The 21,146-nt window shown below is 39.1% G+C and overlaps 1 protein-coding gene across 3 annotated transcripts; it reads left to right on the top strand.

Moving 5' to 3' along the window:
• Nucleotides 1–187: 187 nt before the first annotated feature.
• LOC120634856 (dynamin-like 120 kDa protein, mitochondrial) lies at nt 188–20,741 on the top strand. 3 transcript variants are annotated; one of them, XM_039905692.1, is made up of 22 exons: nt 188–473; nt 1,083–1,302; nt 1,882–2,017; nt 3,007–3,123; nt 5,387–5,479; nt 7,318–7,469; nt 8,186–8,367; nt 9,123–9,233; nt 9,489–9,618; nt 10,233–10,331; nt 11,056–11,187; nt 12,069–12,214; nt 12,941–13,102; nt 13,684–13,877; nt 15,248–15,462; nt 16,427–16,568; nt 17,257–17,381; nt 17,751–17,839; nt 18,358–18,439; nt 19,106–19,240; nt 19,596–19,665; nt 19,987–20,741. In XM_039905692.1, the coding sequence occupies exons 1-22, from the start codon at nt 445–447 to the stop codon at nt 20,049–20,051; spliced, it is 2,826 nt and encodes a 941-aa protein (XP_039761626.1). In that variant the 5' UTR covers nt 188–444; the 3' UTR covers nt 20,052–20,741. The 3 variants fall into 3 exon arrangements, with proteins under 3 accessions (XP_039761626.1, XP_039761624.1, XP_039761625.1); XM_039905690.1 differs by having other exon boundaries at nt 2,977–3,123; XM_039905691.1 differs by having other exon boundaries at nt 205–264; nt 2,977–3,123.
• Nucleotides 20,742–21,146: the final 405 nt, after the last annotated feature.

Below are 21,146 nucleotides of genomic sequence, written 5' to 3'. Positions count from 1 at the left end.
TGGTATGGACAAAAACGCGTTTTAAAATTATTTTTAAGTTTTTACGGTTTGATTAAATTATTCAAATCAAAATTGATATTTATTTAACCAGACTTTAATAACAATAATGCGCTAAAATCTAGGTTCCAATTTTTTTATGTTCCAAACGATTCATAGCATAAAACGGAACGCACTGGATAATCGCCTTTGCAGCTGCAATCAGTCATTTAATTTGTCAAATTTTCAAAATATGAAATAATCTTTTGTGTTTTACATGTTGATTGTGTAATGTATTTACGTTAATTATTTTATTTCCAATACAGCAATTAATTACTTATTATACGTGTTGATTTAATAAAAGTGGCCGGCATAGGTTATGATCTGGAAATAGTTTATTGTTAATGGTTATTATGTTATAAAATAGATCTTCTACATTTTTAACCCTAGTTTAAAAAAAAAAAAACAATGTCGAGGATATTAAATCATCGTATGAGGTAATAACTCCAAAATCTAGCAGCATCTTATACCCTCATTTTAAAGGTGTTCCAAAACAACTTCTTTACAAAACCCATATAAAAATCCCATATTTATTTGCCGTCTGGATGCCATGACTGTGAATGTACCGTTAATAGGCCAGCTCTTTGGCCACCTTGTTATCTACATCTTATTAAATGTCTCACTGAAAATTACAGGCCTTTTTTATAGGGTTTAAGAGCTCACACCTTTCATAATTTTCAAATGTGGGTTACAAGTTACAGGAACTTTTGTACCCAGTTTTATTTGTAGTTGAATTAGGTATTAATGCACAGAGGCAAAATTATAATCTATCATGCCTTGAGGCGGTGATAGCCTAGTGGTAAGAGCTTCAACCACACTTGACTGAGTTCAATCCCCAGCATGAACCTCCCCAAAACAAAAGTTGTGTGCAACAAAAACAAAAATAGATGGCTACACCCTTAAACATCCTCATTCTGAGAGGAGAGCTGTGCCCTGTAATAGGCTGATAATGTATTGGTAATTCTAATGATGCCTTTAATTCTAGGGAAAGCATTCCCTCACACATCTTAAAAAAATACTTGACGCCACATTGTTTTATATTTCAGAGCTTCACTGAAGAAGCCATCATGGTCACCCATAGACAAGAGGGCACTAGCATTTTCAATATACACCGGCCGCAGCTTGTTATTACACAAGCCTATAGCCCCAAGTCATATACCGAGAAGAAAGTATGGCATGCTAGTAGCGAGAGCTGTGAGGGGAATGTTGAAGATACGATACTTGATACTAGGTGGGGCTGTTGGTGGAGGCATGACTTTAAATAAGGTATCTATCTATCATAAGTATACATATCTGTACTTAATATAATACAGATTTAAATGAAATCTTTTATTTGATGTATATTTAAAAATTGCCGACCTACAGAAAGATTTCCTCTGACGAAACTTACATGAGCCCAGCCTTGATACTAATACAATGATTAATTTACCTCATGATAGTTCAAATTCTAATGTAGAAAGCTACGTTTATACTGTAACTTATTAAAATATAGGGTATACAACAGTATTAATTATATCTGTATGTTATGATTAAACAATTTTTCATTAACAAATGCTACAAAACTGTACTATAAATAATGCATAAAAAGGAGCCACAATAATAATGCATATTATTATGTCAAAAATAACTTCATAGAATAATCATCTTAATAAATAAGTCATTTCCTTATAAAGATAACCTTGCCTTTTATCGTCGCATTTCTATACAGTATTTGTCACCAAATTTACTTTAATCTATGAGTACAATATCTTTGGTGTTGTACATATTATGAGTTGACGAACTGGCTAATCCAGCTAGACTAAGTTTTGTAAACGTCTAAAGAAGCAGCATGTGTTATATTTACAGAAATATGCAGAATGGAGAGATGGCCTGCCAGACATGGGCTGGCTTAATGAACTACTTCCAGATAACGATCAGTGGGACAAATTCACAACTACCCTCATTTCTGCTAAGGATAGAATTGGTGATCAGTTTCAAATTGGTGAGTTTAGTTTTCATTTTACTTATAAAGTGTATTTATTTATTTGTGTAATGTCAGGTGTTGTAAATTCGTTTTTGTAGTTTCACTCAAATTTAGTATAAATTAACTAGAGAACATTTAGTTTATATGTAGTTTAAATATTAAATATGAATTGTGTGTTAGTGAGTGTATTTTATCTAATATTTATCTTTGTTACTTAGTTCATAATATACATTACCTTACATAATATTGACAGTTAAAATAAAGTGAATATAAATAATTTGTGTTTAAAACTTAACCTTTGCTAAATCCACAACACTGTATCACTGCACAAAAATCAAGAGCCCAAATATGAAATAATAATATAAATGTGTTACAAATTTATTAAACAAAAAAAACTGAGAGAAAATTTAAGCCAATTTTTTTTAGATAGTGACCCTAGAATGAAGACGTTAGAATGTGGGGATAGAGCCATTGTGATATTGGAATCAATGTTTTTTTTAAGGCATTGCTACTTACAATATTTGCTAAAACACTACTAACAATTTAAAAAAAAGTTCAACAGTGATATCAAAGTGTGATACTTTGATAGTACACTATTCTTAGGCTAAACAATTGTAAATATTTAACAAAATAAGCAATGCATAGCAAATTTACTGGGGGACACATTGTACAATCTTTGAGGAATCACTGGGTTCATAATAATTGCCAAATGTTTACCCACTCAAGACCAATTACCTGTTAATTATTTACCCCTGGTTCCATTCCAAGGGTGAATAATTAACAAACATTTACACAACTCTACTATACAGTTACCAAATGGTACCAGATGGTTCAAAATTAACATCTTACTCAACTCAAAAATGACCACATGCTACCAGGGGTTTATGATTATCAAACACTAGCCCCAGCTCGCGCTGAGCTATGTGGCCCCTGTAGTCAGGCCTAAGTCTAGTGTACTAGCCAATGTGTGCCGCTAGGGGTGCCACTGACGCTGTCGGTGACCTCAGATCCGCGGCTGCGGGAGGCGGGGGTCGCACGGGCCACCGAGCTGCGGGAGTGGCTGTCACAGCGGTACGAGGACGCGGTCGCCGCCGCCGCCACCAACAACACCACGAGCAATATGGGTGAGAATTTTCTTCTAGACCTCGCTTCGCAGGGGTGCAATATATACTATGTGTCCCTACTACAGATTATGTTATTCTTCTTCTTCTTGCGGCACAGGTTCGCCTGGTCACTGGTGTCTCGACCGGTTACGTTTAACTGTGACGCCGCTGTCTAGAGTTACAGTTTCACAGTTAGTGTCAGAGTTTCCTTTGGTGGAAGAAATTGAGTATTCCGTATGGATGGTTGTATTATATGTTTCCGCAAACGGTTGCTGCGATTATGCATCAACGCGGAGCAGGAACTGATTGAATGCAGCGGCGTCTCCGCAGAATCCTTGCAGATTTTGCATAGATCTGTGTCCTGCACTTTCAGGTTGAACATGTGCAGAGTCAGCGATAGCGACGGAATATCTTTATACGGGTTGTATGACAAACGAAAACTATGTGTAGAAATTACGCCTTATTTCTACAGCAAATCCGTATCATATCTTCGGTAGATCCATAGAATCAAAAGCCCAAATGGCCGCCAAAAATCTTGGTATTCTTAGTAAAGTCTAGCGGTACTCCACACCCCACACGCTGGTTGTTCTATATCAGGCTCAAGTTCGTTCGTGCATGGAGTACTGCAGTCATATTTATGATGGTTCCTCTAAGAACCATAATGCCGCTTTGGATGCTGTGGACCGCCGAGCCAGGAGACTTATTATACGATTCACCACTTCTGGCTAAATTTCAGTCTTGTTCATCGTCGTAAGGTAGCCGGTTTGTCGGGTGTTTTATAGGATTCACCTACTTCGGAGAGTGTGCTCAGGAACTACGCCACATTGACGGGTTGTTTTGTTTATTTATTATTTTAACAGAGTCGTGACTTGTATTTGAACATTTAGAGGAACATCTGCCCGCGCGCGTTTTGAAGTTATTTAATTTTTATTCATAAGACACACCAGCAATTAATTGTAAATACATTCATAAAAAAATAAATTATGTGTTAGAATTACAAATTCTTTCTAGTGCCATTATAATAATCATATATATAGGTGTATATATATAGGTGTATACAGGCAGCATTATTTAACGTTGTTATCTCCGGTCACATTATATAAAAAAAAAAAAACTAAAATAAGTATTTAACTCAAAACTATTAAAATAAATAATGAAGAAATAAAATTGACATTGCTTCTTTTAGTTTGCGTATTTTTTTTAATTTCATATAATCTATACTTAGTTTTTTTTTTGTTAGTGTACCTATTTACTAACTCCCCGTACAACTTCTGATAAGTTTTAATAAGTTTGCCTTGCCAACTTTCTTCAGGTATTCTATACAGTATATTTATTGATACTCTAGATTTGCACTACCAGTTAAAGAAACAAAAAAAGAATGGAAAAACAAAGACAGAAACAGAAAACAAAAGGCGGCCTTACTATCTCCCGCGATGTTACTTAGATTTCTCGGCATGCATGCATTGCATACCATTATTTTTTTACCTTTACCATGTTTACTAACATCATCAAACTATTTAACGGTTTCATCACTTTTTGCACATTTAAATAATTAAGTAAACCCGTAAGTAGTACCCGTACCCGAGGTTAGTTTATCGTATTTTAATGGAAGTATTTTTATAATGTATTATTATGAATTCAACTTGAGGTAGTTTTGGCAATTCGGAGAATGCTAAAACAATACTAAATTTATCTTATTTCATGAGTAGGATGGAAATAGTACTAAAATAGCTGTGCTCCACGGTGTTACGGACGGTGAATAAGTCTGTCGGTTGATGGGACGCGAAGAAAGGACGATGGCTTAGTGTAAAGATACGAAATTTCCTGTGTCAGATGTTTTTCGAGGACCAAAAGTTACTCTCCGTCCTTTTAACTGACTCTCTGCCAAGACGATTGGTTGCTTCGTTAGGGCGTGAAGGAAGGACAAACAAACTTTTTATATAATTAAAAACACTTGACGGCCGATTGGCGCAGTTGGCAGTGATCCTGCTTTCTGAGTCCAAGACTGTGGGTTCGATTCCCACACATGGAATATGTGTGTTTATCGGTATATTATAATTATCTATGTATATTATTAAATTAATATTCATCAGTTATCTTAGTAACCACAACACAAGTTACGCTTACTGGCTGTGGGGCTTAATATATTTATTTATTTATTTTATTTATTTATTTATTTCCTTATAACCTTGTAAAATTGGCAAGGATAAAATATAAGACATCTATAGGCTAACGTTACGTGTACTACGTTTTTAAAGTCAAAATTGTGTTGTTTTATATCCAGATCCAGCGCCGAAGATCGTAAACAACCTGCAGAGTAAACCCGCCCCCGCCCCGGCTTCCGGTCGGACTCCCGCTGAAGAGAGCGCAGCATATGGTAACAAGTACATATATATATAAGAAACTACATTATATTATTGTATATATACTTTTTATTAGTAATTTTTATTAGAGGTCCATACTCAAAGGGAAAAACGGGACCCTATAACAAAGATTCCGGTGTCTGTCCTTTTGTCTTTCATGAACTGTGATTGTTAGACGGTTGAAATTTCCACAACCGATGCTATAAATTAGGAAGATGTTGCAAATATTATATATATCTACAATTTTACAATAAATGACCGGTTGATATCTTGGGGATGTCACTGAAGAAGTTAAAAGTTTGTATTAAGCGAAAGCTTATAGAAAAGTCCTATTATAGTATAAAGGATTACGTAAACGATAAAAAAGCTTGGGTGTAAACAATTGCTCTAACCAGGTTGCGTCTTAAATATTTTCTAATGACAATGTGAGATGGTGATAACAAAAAGAACACCCGGCTAAGTTTGTTGTGGGCTTCTTCATAGACCAGGGCGCGATTGGAACCCTCGTAGCTTTAGTTTTAAGTTTACGATTGTAGTTATCGCCATCACTACTCACTGCTATGTACACATTTTGTATATAATAACGCATCAAAAGTGCCATCTATGTGCCTATTTGAATAAAGAAATATTTGACTTTGAATATGACTTTTGACTATATAATAATTAATATACGGATTACGATATCGATGATACTATCGATTACTGTAATCGATATTAACTTTACCAATGAAGCACATTACATTGCTTTAACGGTGAAGGCAAACATCGTGAGGAAACCTGTATACCTGAGAACTCTCCGTTATGTTCTCAAAGAAGTTTGAAGTGCACCAATCTGGACTGGGCTAGCGTGGTATTGGTATCGATATCAATACATTATAGTATTGATATCATAATCGATATCAAATTCAAAGTTAAAAATATCTATATTCAAGTAGGCATAGATGGCACTTTTATTAATTTAACTGCCGTGTTCGTGCCGGGGTTCGAACTCGGCCCCCCGAACATGAAGCCGAAGTTTTATAAATTTTAAAATGCATATAAAAAAATTCGGAACCGACAGGATTTGAACCTGCGACTCTCGGGCGATCGCGGCCTGAGCGCTTTCACCAAGCTACGGCTCTCCTACCGTCCATGCCGAAATTAGTATATGCCTTTCACATCAGTCTTATAGCGACTGTAGCGTCATCTAGTAGGAAACGTTGCGGTTTCGATCTACTTTTCCAAAGGTCCATATTACAATGAGACACGTTTGAAACAAGAGATGACTCATTGCTTTTTTTTTATCACCGCTGTCTAATACGTAGTTTAATTAAATCATACTTATAATATTTATTTATTAGCAGCCGGAGTTACCTACTTTGCGGTCCATTAAACGGGGACCATTAAATTAAACAAGTTCATTAAACAGGGATAGTTCAATGCTTTAAAAAATAAAGTCAAAGTCAAAGTCAAAAATATCTATTCAAGTAGGCCCATAGGTGGCACTTTTGATGCGTACATAAGAACTACACGGTACTGAGATGATGGCGATAACCACATTCGTAAACTTAAAACTAAAGCTACGAGGGTTCCAAACGCGTCCCGGTCTAAGAAGAAGCCCACGACAAACTTAGCCGGGTGTTTTTTTTTTTTGTTATCACCATCTCACAATGTCATTTTAAATTATTAGAAGAGCAATAATTTACACCCAAGCTTTTTTATCGTTTACATAGTCCTTAGAATAATAGAATAAATAGAATGAAGACACTAGCATACATATAATAGCTTCAACCGTCGTTATAGGTTATTAACGACGTATACCCAGATTAAAAGTAATGCCGACTCTCTCTCTCCTCTCTCGTCCCGTCCGTAGAGAAGCGCATCCGCGGCCTGCAGGAGGAAGTGTTGTCGCTGCAGGCGCGCTACCAGCGGGAGCTGCAGCGCCTCGAGCAGGAGAACCGCGAGCTGCGCCAGCAGAACCTGCTGCTGCGCCAGGGCCGGCTGCCCCCCACCAGGAAGATGAAGGTCAGTGGTGGCCGCGCCCCCCGCCCGGCTGCGGCGCCGCGCACGCATCCGCGGGAGGCTCTGCGTACGACACGCCGCAGGGACAATGTCGACGATTTACTAATCTCTGTTTTTCTGGGTATTGGTTGATGTAACTGCCATAACGCTAACAGGTGACCGCGACGGCAACTTCACAGCTATTGTAGTCAATGTATAACTTGTAGAGGAATAAAAAACAAACAACTTCCGGGACTAACAAATGTCAGGATACACAATGATTGGAATGTATTTTTTAACGACAAGCGGCGATAGCGGGCTGTACTTAAACTTCACTCTCGGGAGGGCGAGTTCGAATCCTAGCACGCACCTCTAACGTATGTAAGTTATGTGCGTTTTAAGCAATTAAAATCAACGGTGAAGGAAAACAGCGTGACGAAACCGGCATACCTGAGAATTCTCCATAATGTTCGCAAAGGTATGTGAAGTCTACCAATCCGACACGGGCCAGCATGGTGGACTACGGCCTTAACCTTTTCTCGTCGTAAGAGGAGACCCGTGCCCTGTAGCGGGCCGTAGTGGATTCATATGGTGAAGATTATTTATTGAAGAAACGGGAATTGGTGTGTTCGCGTTCCAGTGGCCGGGTGTTTATCTGTACACTATAGGCACTGATGTGTGTTGTGTTCTCAAGCATCTGGAAGAATGTAACGGCAGTAGCCCACCGGTGGTGTCCGCAGCGCTCGCTCATCGACATGTACTCGGGCGTGCTGGACGAGCTGGCGGGCTGGGAGGCGGGCGAGGCGGGGCGGCTGCCGCGCGTGGTGGTGGTGGGCGACCAGTCGGCGGGCAAGACGTCGGTGCTGGAGATGATCGCGCAGGCGCGCATGTTCCCGCGCGGCGCCGGCGAGATGTGCACTCGGTGCGTGCGGCGCCGCGGGAGAAGCATCATATGAATCTGAATCTTCAATCCCCATTCGCCACGGCAAACAGATCTTCGGCAATGTACCTTCTACGCACGTTTCGCTCCGAAACCGGAGCATCCTCAGGAGATCCTCAGATGTCCCTGCGGTATGATTCATTGTACAGTCAACATCTCCTAAAGATACTCCGGTTTCGGAGCGAAACGTGCGTAGCACAGCACAGCAAACAGATCTTCGGCAATGAACCCTACATTGCCGAAGATCTGTTTGGTGTGGAGTATAAGGATTGAAGATATTATAAATAGCACCATACAGATTCTCCTGCTTTTCGCGGAGTATAGCAAATTAAGCTTAATTTTCATAATAAACCTGCTCGAACTCCCCATTCGGATATGTTTACAGTCTTGTGACGTCACAACACTGTAAATAATGTGGTATTGCTTTAATTTTAAAGAACTTCATTAAAGTAGTGATTTAAAGAACGTAGTTCAACATTATGTACAATACTGAATATTATGACGAAATTAAAATACTGTTAGTTTTAAAAGCACTGATTAGTATAATTGAGATAAAAGAAAGTTCTCAAATATATATGTATTTTTTTAAACAAATTTAATAAACTTTCTCCTTTACGTATTTCTTGATTGTAGATAAAATCTTATGTACGTTACTAATCATTACATAAAAGTTGCATAAATGGCTATAGTAAAATTAAAAATAACTTTTATAATTATTATTTTTTATTATTTTTCAGAGCGCCTGTGAAAGTGACTCTATCGGAAGGACCGTACCACGTGGCACAGTTTAGAGATTCCTCGCGTGAGTTTGATCTCAACAAGGAATCTGATCTCGCTGATTTAAGAAAGTGAGTGCTATATACATTTTAGAATTATCTTTTCGACTATGACTACTAATGTAACTTCTCGTAGAGTCAGAAATTCTGTTGGCATTTTTTTTTATTTTACAAGGACGCTTGCTAAAAATTTGTTTTTTGAATTTGAATTTCAACTTTAAAATAAGGTAAATTGTTGTACTCTGACGCTACAGAGTCGTTTACGACCTTCGATAAGTAATGTACAAATGCTACGCTCGACTGACATGTGTGCGCGTGTGTCGGAAGGGAGGTGGAGATGCGCATGCGCAACAGCGTGCGCGGCGGCCGCACCGTGTCGTCGGAGGTCATCGCGATGTCGGTCCGCGGGCCCGGCCTGCCGCGGATGGTCCTCGTGGACCTGCCGGGAGTTATATCGGTGAGTTGGCGTTGCCTCGACTACGCTCAGAACTTGCAGACCGAACTAACAGAAAGTGAAACGAGCAAGTTAAATGCATTTGTGAGTAGTTTCAAAGTCAGAAATAGTGATGATTCAAAAGATTTAATTTCCTGAATACATGTATTTAGATTATCATTTAAATAGAAATAGTTTTAATTTGCTAGAATATGGCTACAGAATAGATCTTGACAGAACATAGCTTCAATATTGTGCTCCATAGCTCCATTATGGCGTGCAAATATTGAAATCACATAGGATTATGATGAAAAAAAATAACTAATATTAAAAATTGCATTAATAGCATTTCATTGTAAATAGTAAGTGTACTTTTTAAAACAATTATTTTTTTCTTTCTGTATAGTTTACATTTTGAATGGGACCTGGTAAACGTCGTCCTGCCCGGTAAAGCAGTGCCACGTACCGGGTCTAATTTTGTTTTGCAACCATCCTGTAACCCATTAAACATGCACACGAAGGAGTTAAATGACAAAAACAGTACAGGAAAGTTCTGCCCAGAGACAAGAGAGTTTTATATTAAGATTATGTAGGTATCCCTGCCAAAATTCAATTAATTTAGTAACTTTGTATTCCAGACGCAAACGGTAGATATGGCGGCGGACACCAGAGAAGCCATTAAGCAGATGACCAAGCAGTACATGGGTAACCCCAACGCTATCATCCTATGCATCCAGGTCAGTTTCATCATGTACTTTCTTCTTGCTTGTTTTAAATAACTAACTGTTTTTTTTAAAGCATCCCATAGGAATACTTTATGTGATAGACGTGTGGCATTCTGTTAAGGTGTATGCATTAAGTTTTTATTTTTTTTAATTGGCTGTAGTTTTAAAAAAATACTTTTTCAAAGTATACTATACCTGATAGATGTATTTATTTAAAGAAGAATTAATACTGCCATACAAATAAGACCAACTTTCGTCTTCAATGGCGCTTTAAGTATCAAAGAGCGCACGCAAAGTAATTAATTTTTGTTGGCAAAATTTTGCCTTTGGTTACATTATTGCAATTTTCTAATATATTTTTTTTATTAATAATAATTTTTTGTTCTGATAAATTATACCCTATTTTACTTTCTAATAATTAAGCGTTCATTTCGTAATAAAATGTTTAATATCAGTCCCGTACTTCCAGACAGACAAACATAAAAACAATCAAACAAAAATTCTTTCCTCTTTATAGTATTATATAAAAAATGTATATATTGCAAACTATTTTCATTATTTCACAAAAAATTTCGCCAATTTGTTGCCTATCAGAGACAAAGTTTTTTTTTTTATCCAGTCGGAACTTTACCCGATGCTTTTTATTTTATGCGAACATAGGTAACAAACAAATAAACGAACAGGCTCACTTTCGCATTTATAATATTAGTATTGAAGTATGGAAGCAATGTTGTAGGACGGCTCGGTGGATGCAGAGAGGAGTAACGTGACCGACCTGGTGGCTTCCTGCGACCCTCAGGGGAAGAGGACTATATTCGTACTCACCAAAGTCGATCTGGCCGAAGAGAACCTCGCTAATCCAAATCGGGTAAGTAACTATATAAGTTATCCCTGGCTAAGTTTTTTGTGACGCTCTCTTTAGATCAGGCGCGTTTGGGTACTTCGTAACTTTAGTATAAGTTCAACTTATATATGCATCTAGTGTATGTATGTAAGTGCAACTTCTTACATGCACAAATGCACTGTCTACCGTAAACATTTTATATAACTCGCAAAGGAGTTTTTTTCCATTTGTATCCGCTTGAACTCTTTCATAGGAGAGATGGAATCAGCGTTTAAAATTTCATGATCAATATAATACACACATATATATATATACTAGCTGTCCCGGCGTACTTCGTACCGCGCATCATATTTTTTTTGATGAATGTTATTATTTTAATACTTATTATCCTATTCCGGTCTAAGAGGAATCAAAAAAATCAAATATCACAAAAATTGGTCCAGCCGTTCTTGAGTTATAAATGGTGTAACTGACTTTTTATGTCAACTCAGACGGGAACGCTGTCGAACGGGATAAACAGTATCCTATGTCCGTCTCCTGGCTCTAAGCTACCCACCTACCAATTTTCAGCCATATCGGTACAGCCGTTCTTGATTTATAAGTAGTGTAACTAACACGACTTTCTTTTATATATATAGATAGCAACCTAAAATATCAATATACCAAAGTTAGACAATTCAATTTAAAAAAAAATAACTTGAATTTTTGCTCTATTTTTGCTGAGTATATAACGGACACTTTGAGATGTCGTCACGTATAAAAAGGTTGTGAAATTTTAACGTGTAGAAACTACTTAGAAAGCGCAATGTCTCGTATTGCCGAATGGCAATTAAGGCACCACGTTTAAGCAACAATGTTTTGATTCCCAGTTCTGCACCCTGTACAGTTATTTTCATCCATTGCAGATCCGTCGTATCCTCGAAGGCAAGCTGTTTCCGATGAAGGCGCTGGGCTACTACGCCGTGGTGACCGGCCGCAGCCGCAAAGACGACTCCATCCAAAGCATCCGCGAGTACGAGGAGAGGTTCTTCCGTTCCTCGAAGCTGTTCAAGTGAGTGCTTCGTATAAACAATAGGCTATTAGACCAGTTTGGTCGAGTAACGACAGGAAAATGGCATGGATAGCAAAATTCCGCGAGAGATTCGGAGCTGAAAAAGTTACGGAGCTGGAAGGAGCTGTGAGCAAGTTGCTTTGGGATATAGTACGATGATCTGAAGTCCGACGAGAGGGAGAGGACTCCATTAACCTCTAATGTGGTAACTTGTCCTACCCTACGAGCAATTTTATAAACTGTTTGTAAAATGTACAGTCTCCAAAATGATGTTGCACACGCTCTTTGGTCCATCTAGTATCACTAATCCGAAAGTGTGTCTGCGTATTTCTTACCTATGTTGGACTCAACCACTGCACCGATCTATATGAAATTAGACGAACGAATAGATTGAATATTGGAGATATAAATAGGATACATTAATTATCTTAATACTATCGTTATCTATGGACGGCTATACTACTTGAAATGATTTACGCAATATAAATCATAGAAAAAGCGTAGGATCCCTAAAACCGTTTGCTTGTTTTATCTAATAGAAATAAATCGAGGAAATGGTAGAACCTTCGGAGTTCTACTGGAGACAGAAGGAATACAAAATATTGTATTTCGGGAGAACGAACGGCTTCGATAAAAAAACCGAAAAAATTAAGCCGCAAACCTAATTTTATAATGCCTTTTTGTATATATTTTATTCGTGGTTCTATTTTATTATTTCCTGCGCAGGGAAGGCCTGGTAGCGGCGGCGCAGGTCACGACCCGCAACCTGGCCATGGGCGTGGCGGATTGCTTCTGGCGGATGGTGCGCGACACGGTGGAGCAGCAGGCCGACGCGTTCAAGGCCATGCGGTTCAACTTGGAGACGGAGTGGAAGAACACATTTCCGAGGTATGTCTAAAAGTTCCAATCTTAGAGTTAAGCGAGCTGTCATCTCTTTCGGTATTTCTTATTATTTAACGGTCGATTGGCGCAGTGGGCTGAGGCCGTCGATTCGATTTCACAACTCGAAAATGGTTGTGTGATAAACATCGATGTTTAACTGGATATTTTTTTTATTCTCTAAAAAAAAATAGTTATTCCTTTACAGTAAAAGTCTTCAAAATTTTTATCATAACTGTTCCGTTTAACTTTAATTCAGAAGCAGTGTGAAATATCGGAACGTTCTCTCCTATGAGGATACGATCTGTGTCCAATAATGAGACATAAATTGGCTGATTAATGAATGAAATTTCTCAGAGTGGGATGGTCATTATAAGAAGAGACCGTTGTCCTGTAGAGGGCTAGTAATGGGTTGATAATGACCAGATCAAAGTCACGAGGTATAATGGTGAGCCATCTGGTTCCGTCACTTATTGCTGTAGAGCTCGCAGCAGCTCCAGAGCTAGTCAAGGTCACGCATGATCATGGTGAGCCATCTGCTCGGTGGGCGCTCGTGGGCCTCGATCGTGAGCCCGAGGTCACGTCCGCAGGCAGCGCGAGTTGGACCGCGACGAGCTGTTCGAGCGCGCGCGCGCGGAGCTGCTGGACCAGTCGGCCGAGCTGTCGGCCGTGGCCGCGGCGGCGTGGGAGGCGCGCCTGCACAGCGCGCTGTGGGCCTCCACCGCCGAGCGGGTGTTCGGCGGCATCTACCTGCCGGCCGCCGCGCACGCGCACGACGACGTCGGTGAGTCGCACGAGCGGCCTACGTTGAGACATCGACTACGATTGCAGTTCACTGATGTACAATGAATATTAACTGGCTGTACCCCGCGAAAAGTATAAGATTTCCATACTCGCAATCGAGGAATCACACGGCACGGCAGAGTAAAATTGATTTTATGCATATTTTATTAAAGCTCAAATTCGCATCTCATTCTTCAACGGGGCTTTTGACATAACGTTAGTAAAATAAAAATCAGATATGCAGGACGGTAAAAATAGTGGCACGAGGTCCAAAGGAAAACTTTGACGGAACTAAAATTTGATTTGCCAAATACTCCTCGATTGCGAGCGAGCCAAGCTTTACTAAAGTGTGCCGATGACTTTGAATATAGACCAACGTCTTCGTCTCTTCAAGAGATGAACTTTTCAGATCAGAACAGCTCTGCAGGATAAATTTCAGTAAGTTGAACACAGTAGACCGGTGTCATCAAGAAATTAAATGCTGGAGTTAATCGTTGGTTCAGGTTGCAGCTAATATTGCAAATTTGATGAAAATAACATTGTACGTATTATTAAAAAGGTCGTTATCTTCAACTTTTTCTTAATCCTTACTTTTCCTATTAACATTCTAACCTTTTCCTCTCCCGTTCTTTCCTCCCAGCGTATCCCCTCCATCAAGTGAAGTACAAGCAAGCTGGCAGTAGCACGACAACTATGGTGTGGCTTGACCCTTACGATTTTGATTTTAGTAAGATTCTTTTATATTTATCATCTGAATAGTAAAAGTACTTAATTAATTTTAATGATAACGTTAATGTCCAAGTAGTTTTATGTTACAATAAATATTGATAAGCCATTTTGAAAAATCGTCATAAATTAGGTTTCGTATCATCATTTTTATTATACTTTCAATAATAATTTCAAAGTTAAATTGACTAATGATTTTCATATTCATATTATGTAATACAGTTTTTATATATTGGAAAAACGCATACTTAGAGTTTGAAGAGAATTGTCACAATTGACACTAGAGTCACAGAAAATCTGGGCCACATTTCTGCCATAAATGCTTCTATAAAATGGCCTCGAAATTTTTATTTGTATTTAATAACTGTAATATGTTTAATTCATATTATAATATTACACTTGCTTTGTTAAATTAACAACTAGTGTTTACTATTTTTAACTTCATTTCCAATTTTATGAAATCGTCAAAACCAACTTCCCTTTTTCCCTCCCAAAAATTTTCCTTTCGTTCGCGCAAAAACTCCTTCCTATTCTTGGGACACGTTCAAATTGGCCGAACATTAAATGTGTCATATAGTTCAAAAAAATCTAATGCTGTGCCACAGAATATAAAACGAGAAAATAACATGTGCTTCTCCCCATCAGACAAATTCAACACATCAGTAGACATAAAACTGCGCGAATGGGCCGACAGCGAACTGGCTCGGCAGTCCATCGAGGCAGGTCGGGAAGCCTTGAGGGAGGAGTTCGACGAGCTGTTGTCGCGCTCCGCGGACACGGACGCCGTGTACGAGCCCGTCAAGAAGGCCGCGGTCGAGGAGGCGTTGGCCAGGCACCAGTGGGAGGAGCGGGCACAGGACGTGAGTATCTTAAGATACAGTATGCAGCTCCTTAAACTGCAATATGAGGAAAGCGCATTTTTTTTGGGTTTTTTATTCTAGTTTTTATGTTTAAACTCCCCATAACAGTCTTGCATGTTGATACATCTCTCACATCATCGACACATCAAGGGACATCAAGTTGACGCTATGTATATGGAAGTAGGTAAGGCATTCGATCGGGTCGACCATTTAATCTTAATATCCAAATTTAATGTTGCTGGTATTTACGGTACTTTGCTCTCTTGGCTCTCATCATCTTGTTTATCGCGCAGACAGCAGAAAGTTTTGGTATGTGGTAGTTACGAATCAGATCCGTTCAGGGTTCTATCTGGGTCCCTCAAGGGCGCCACCTTGGTCCTATGTTATTTTTAGTGTTTATTAAATATTTGTGTGATCACAAAAAATTTTTTACGTAGTTTGCTGATGATTTGAAAATATTTAAAGCTATCAGAACTCTACTAGACTCGGATCCTCTTCAAAAAAAAATAAATAGCATTTCGGACTGGTTTGTTGGATTCGAGTAAACAGCGTCGCGGATATTCGGAAGCTTAATTAGCTACACTCTGCTGAAAACAGGAGAATCTGGAGCATCTTCAAGAGATGTTGACTATGCAATGGATAATTGGTAAGATTGTCAGTGTAAAGTCAACATCTCGTGAGGATGAAGCATCTTCACGAGATGTTGACTTTACTCTACGCAGGTTTCGGAGCGAAACCTGCGTAGAGGGTACATTGCCGAAGATCTGTTTGGTATGGCGTATAAGGATTGAAGAAGTTATAAATTAATAGAACTATTACTTACTATTATTAAAATTAAATTCTCCCGCTTTTTGCGGAGTAGGAAGCTTAATTTTCATAGTATGTTATATATATTTGAATTCCGCAAAGTAGCGCCTGCTTCTATCCAATAGCGTCGCGGATTATGATGCGCATTCCGCTCCAGGTGTTGCGCGTGTTGCAAGTGAACGCGCTCCAGGACCGCTGCGTGCGCTCGCGCGCCGAGTGGGACGCGGCCGTGGCGCTCATGGACACGGCGCTGCGGGAGCGGCTCGGGGCCGTGGAGGCCGACCTCAAGGCGCTCACAGGTACGTCTGCTCGGGGATCATACCTGGTGACCTCGGCTTCCATTGGGATTGTGCCTTAGAACCTTATTTATTATATTATATTACATTACATCTTTTAAGTACGGCATTTACACTAACTAGATGGAACTACATAATTTTTAGATAACTGTAAGACAAAGGAATGAAAGATGACATTCAATATTTTAAAAGACATGATATTAATATTGAAGTAAATGTCATCAATATACTCAGAGTACCTCAACAATTCACTGAATAATGCCGTCCACCCGAATTTGATTAGATCCTATTGAGCATTGCTGTCCAAGAGCGCGTTGAATGATGACAATGTTCGCGGTAAAGATGCCATGCTTCTTGCAACAGTGTTACAGGAAGGGACGACGGACGATTAAACCTTATTCAACACAATACAAATCTTACAGGAATTATCTGGAGTACGTAATTGGCCTATCAGACTTCTGCACTGCATAGCGTTCGATCTTAATAAAAATATCCCTAGTATTAAGATTTAGAAGAGATTGCTGTACCTATTCTCCTATTAGTGCCGATTGCGGCACCCACCATCTTAAAACTCGACTGATGAAGTTGTGATTGATGCATTTCTGTCATCGTTTCCGTAATCCCGCAGCACTAAGCATTCTAATTTCGCGCAAAAATTTCGAGTTGCAACTAAGCTCCGGTGTTCTGTCAGGTCCCGGTTTCCGTGACCGCTGGCTGCGCTGGCAGTACACGAGTGAGGAGCAGACCCGGAGAGCGGAAGTGCGCGGAGAGCTGGAAAAGCTGGGCTCCAACAGACCTGCACTCTCGTATGATGAGGTAATAAAAATCTAGTTATATATAAAACTGTGGTGTTGGGACAGCAATTCAGTCGATTTCGTTTATCTATGTTGCGATAGAAGTTTGAAGGTCTGGTTTGGTTGTTTCCCTTTTCGAGTTAAGCTGTTGGTTCGGGGTACTTTGTGGAACCGAACTTGTGGCAATAAATGTTAAAACCCGCCACCCAGTATTGGAGAAGCGTATACAGTCAAATTATCGCATCAAATATAACTTTTAGTGACATATTAATAAGGGTTGTCTTAGGAAAATTGCTACAAGAGTTCGTACAAAAATTCGCCTTTTTGTTATATTTATTTATTTAATTTTGAGAAAGAAGAATTGATTTATCTAACTCTGTTTCTTCATCAGGTGGTAGCAGTGAGGGACAACCTTCGACGTCGCGGCGTGGAGGTGGACAATGAATACATACGAGAAACTTGGCGACCTGTGTACCTTAGGTTAGTGGGATACACTACACAACTGGACTTTTCATTAGTATTTTATTTGACTAGGTATAAATTGAATATTAATTAAATTACTTAGTATTTATTTGATTAAAAAATTTGCCCCAATCAATGAATCTGTAACAATGCTATGAAAAACTATACACCATAAGATACGGTTTTATCAAAATTCGTATTTCGGTCATAGCTAATAAATCAGTTTATTTATCGTAAAGTAGAACAAAATAAACTGATTATATTTGAGAAAGGTATCAAGTAACAAAACCCACAAACTGGTCTCTGAGAGCGATTTCCTTGTGTAAACATTGACTGGGTTGATTGACCGCCCGCGATCTATCTTGAAGTTATACTCGTACTAGCGTGCGATGGGTGCATTTTTTTCTTAATTTGTTCTGTCTTGCTCGTTTAAAGAGCGGTTTAATATGCCATTTCCAGATTAATTTCTTTTTCAAGGTTTGGATTAGTTCCACTTTTTTTTGTCATAAATAATATTAGACAATATTCATTATCAGGAACTTCCTGCAGCGGGCTCAAGCTCGCGCTCGGGACTGCAAGAAGAGCTTCTACTTGTACAGCCAGCAGAACGGACAAGAGGTATGTATGTGTGGCTGGGTCTTGAGACTACCCACGATCAAATTCCAGGTATTTCCAGGGCTCGGGTCTCCTCTCAAAATGAGACGGGTATTCATACGCCGTTTAGAACATCATGGAGAACTCTCAGGCATGCAGGCAGGTTTGCTCACGATGTTGTTCTTCACCGTTTAAAGCAAGTGATATATCGACCACAGAACCACAGAATTAAGAACATACAGATCAACATGAGTTATTCTCTTTAGGAGTGATTCTCCACTTAAGGAGTGCTTCTTGAACAGGCAGTTAGTTACTTCACTCCATTTAACACTTGACAGTAATTATTTTACCTCAAATGGGGAAATGGGAAAAGTTTGTGAGCTAGCAACATTACGCGAGTGTGAAATGAGATGTGCGCGGGGCGTTTTCACTGTTTTTGGACACAATGCACTGCATGCAATAATGGTTGAATGAGGGGTCTGTATCTCGAAGCCTTACTAACTAGGCTCTCACCGCTTCCGTGTTCCGCTGAAGTTTTCATTATAAACCATTTATTGTTTAAGAAGAGTACAAGTTTACTCGTAACCTTGAGTTTTACTGTAGACATTTGATACATTTCTGGGTCACTGTTATAAGGCGAAAAAGGTCAGTGTGTGATGGAGTGATGACGGAGGTGTGACCACTTGGCAGAAGGAGTGCTGCGAGGTGGTGATGTTCTGGCGCGTGCAGGCCGCGCTGCGCACGACGGCCAACGCGCTGCGCCAGCAGATCGCCAACAGGGAGGCCGCGCGCCTCGACAGGGACCTACGCGAGGTGCTGGACGAGGTACGCCGCGACAACCGTTGGACATAACGCGTGCATTCCAAATTAAAAAACACTACGAATTTCAATTTAGCGTACATTATTCTACTAGTCACAAGCCCTTTCGTTTGATATCCATATAGAGTTGCAAAAAAAATATAAATCGGTTTTTTGTGGTGGCGGCCATCTTGGATTTGAAATTTGTAAAATGTATAGCATTCTACTAGTCAAGTCATTTCATTCTACATATTGTGGGAGTTGTGAAAAAGTATGGAATTTACAGCGGCTGCCGTATTAAACCGATTTGCACTAAGCATAAGACATGTCAAATTTATAGCACAGAAATAAATGCTGATTTTGTAATGATTTGTTCCCATAGATGTCGGCAGATCCCGAACTTAAGAAGAAACTGCTTTCCGGTAGAAGAGTTGAACTCGCAGAAGAGCTCAGTAAGTGCACATGTAAACAATAATTATAAAAACTAATTTTCTTCATCATAACCTTGATGGTAATAATCGTTAAAGCCCGCGAACCCAAATTAAAGCAGCGTGTCCTATTGGTGAGGGAACCGGTGCCCAGACCTCTAGTCTATTGACCTACATTTGTGATTATTATCATATTTTGTCTTGTCCTAATCCTAAAGTTACCTGGCGGAGATCAGTACTAAGCGATAAGGCCGCCTTTTTTATTCTATTTCCGTATTCTACTTCATATTGGCTTCAAATAAAAAAAATTTGGTAGGTAATTTTATAACTTCTTTATCTTTCCAGAGCGAGTAAGGCAAGTCCAAGAGAAGCTGGAAGAGTTCATAGAAGCGTTGAACAAGGAGAAGTAGTTAGCTGTTACAAGTTGCCTTGCGGGCCCGTCACGGAAGTTGACACTGCGCTGGTCAGCCCTAAAGTATTACGGCAAAAAGAAAATTACAGAAGAATTTTAAAAAGGCTTCATAAATTAATGAAATATGGCGGTTTGCGATAAGGGTGATAGACAGTGGCGTGCACAGAGTTTGACACATTTGACTTGGAAATGAATGAAGAAGGAAGATGGCATAAAATGAAAAATCCTTTTGTTTACGAGTTATACAAAAATTTTTAGGTAGGCATTACTTTTGTGCTTGTATGAAGTGCACGCCACTGGCGAGAGATCATGTCCTTCCCACGCTATGTGTGGTTTGCGGCGGCGAATAAAAAGACGTCAGTATCAATCCGACATCGATTCCACTCATATCATGTATCACGTGACGTCGCTTGGCTGATGATTGGTCGACGCATGGTCATTGGTCAACTCGTTCTGGCTCCAAAATAACGAACAATTTGCTTTACTTCTCATAACATAAGGCTCATTTTGCAATGATTTGATTATTGCCGGTATAAGATGAGGTGCGGCGCGGGGGCATCCAACTTCCGTGACGTGCGCTGTACTGTATATTATTGTAGTTAAACCGTTTACTTTTACAGACTACGATGTATTTAATAGAGTAATCTCGATTAAGTTATATTTATAATAAAATGTTGCACAAAAACTATTTTTTTGTTTTATTTTATTTCATGACTTTATCAAAACAATAGACATCTAATGTTCTAAACGTTTACCACAAAAGTGGAAAATGGGAAAAGGTTTGTGATCTAGAAAAATTCGGCGGGTGTGAAGTGAGACGTGCGCGGGGCGTTTTCACGGCGAAATCCGTGACAAACAAAAATGAACTCAATCTTAGTACTTTAACACTATTTTATCCCATTTTATTACTTCGCTGCATATAGTATGTTACTATGCGCTCTCTACTTCCACAGTGCTAACATAAAACTTTTCTAGTGGACAATGTTAAAGAATGAAAATATAAAAACTTTGTTTAGGTACTTTGTTACAGGATTTTTTTTTTGATGAACCAAATTTGTATTTGTAATAAACGTGTATTTTTATTTTTATGTTT

The sequence above is a fragment of the Pararge aegeria genome, chromosome 25 (genome assembly GCF_905163445.1).
Source record: "Pararge aegeria chromosome 25, ilParAegt1.1, whole genome shotgun sequence".
Taxonomy (NCBI): domain Eukaryota; kingdom Metazoa; phylum Arthropoda; class Insecta; order Lepidoptera; family Nymphalidae; genus Pararge; species Pararge aegeria.
Note: the sequence above shows the minus strand (reverse complement) of the source record. Positions and strands in the feature narration are given on the sequence as shown.

Bases quoted from the DNA above. Each gene is read 5' to 3' on its own strand.
- LOC120634856 (XM_039905690.1), top strand. From the start codon at position 445: ATGTCGAGGATATTAAATCATCGTATGAG. The intron at 7,470-8,185 runs GTCAGTGGTGGC...TGGTGTCCGCAG, and splicing joins CCCCCACCAGGAAGATGAAG to CGCTCGCTCATCGACATGTA. The intron at 8,368-9,122 runs GTGCGTGCGGCG...ATTATTTTTCAG, and splicing joins GCCGGCGAGATGTGCACTCG to AGCGCCTGTGAAAGTGACTC.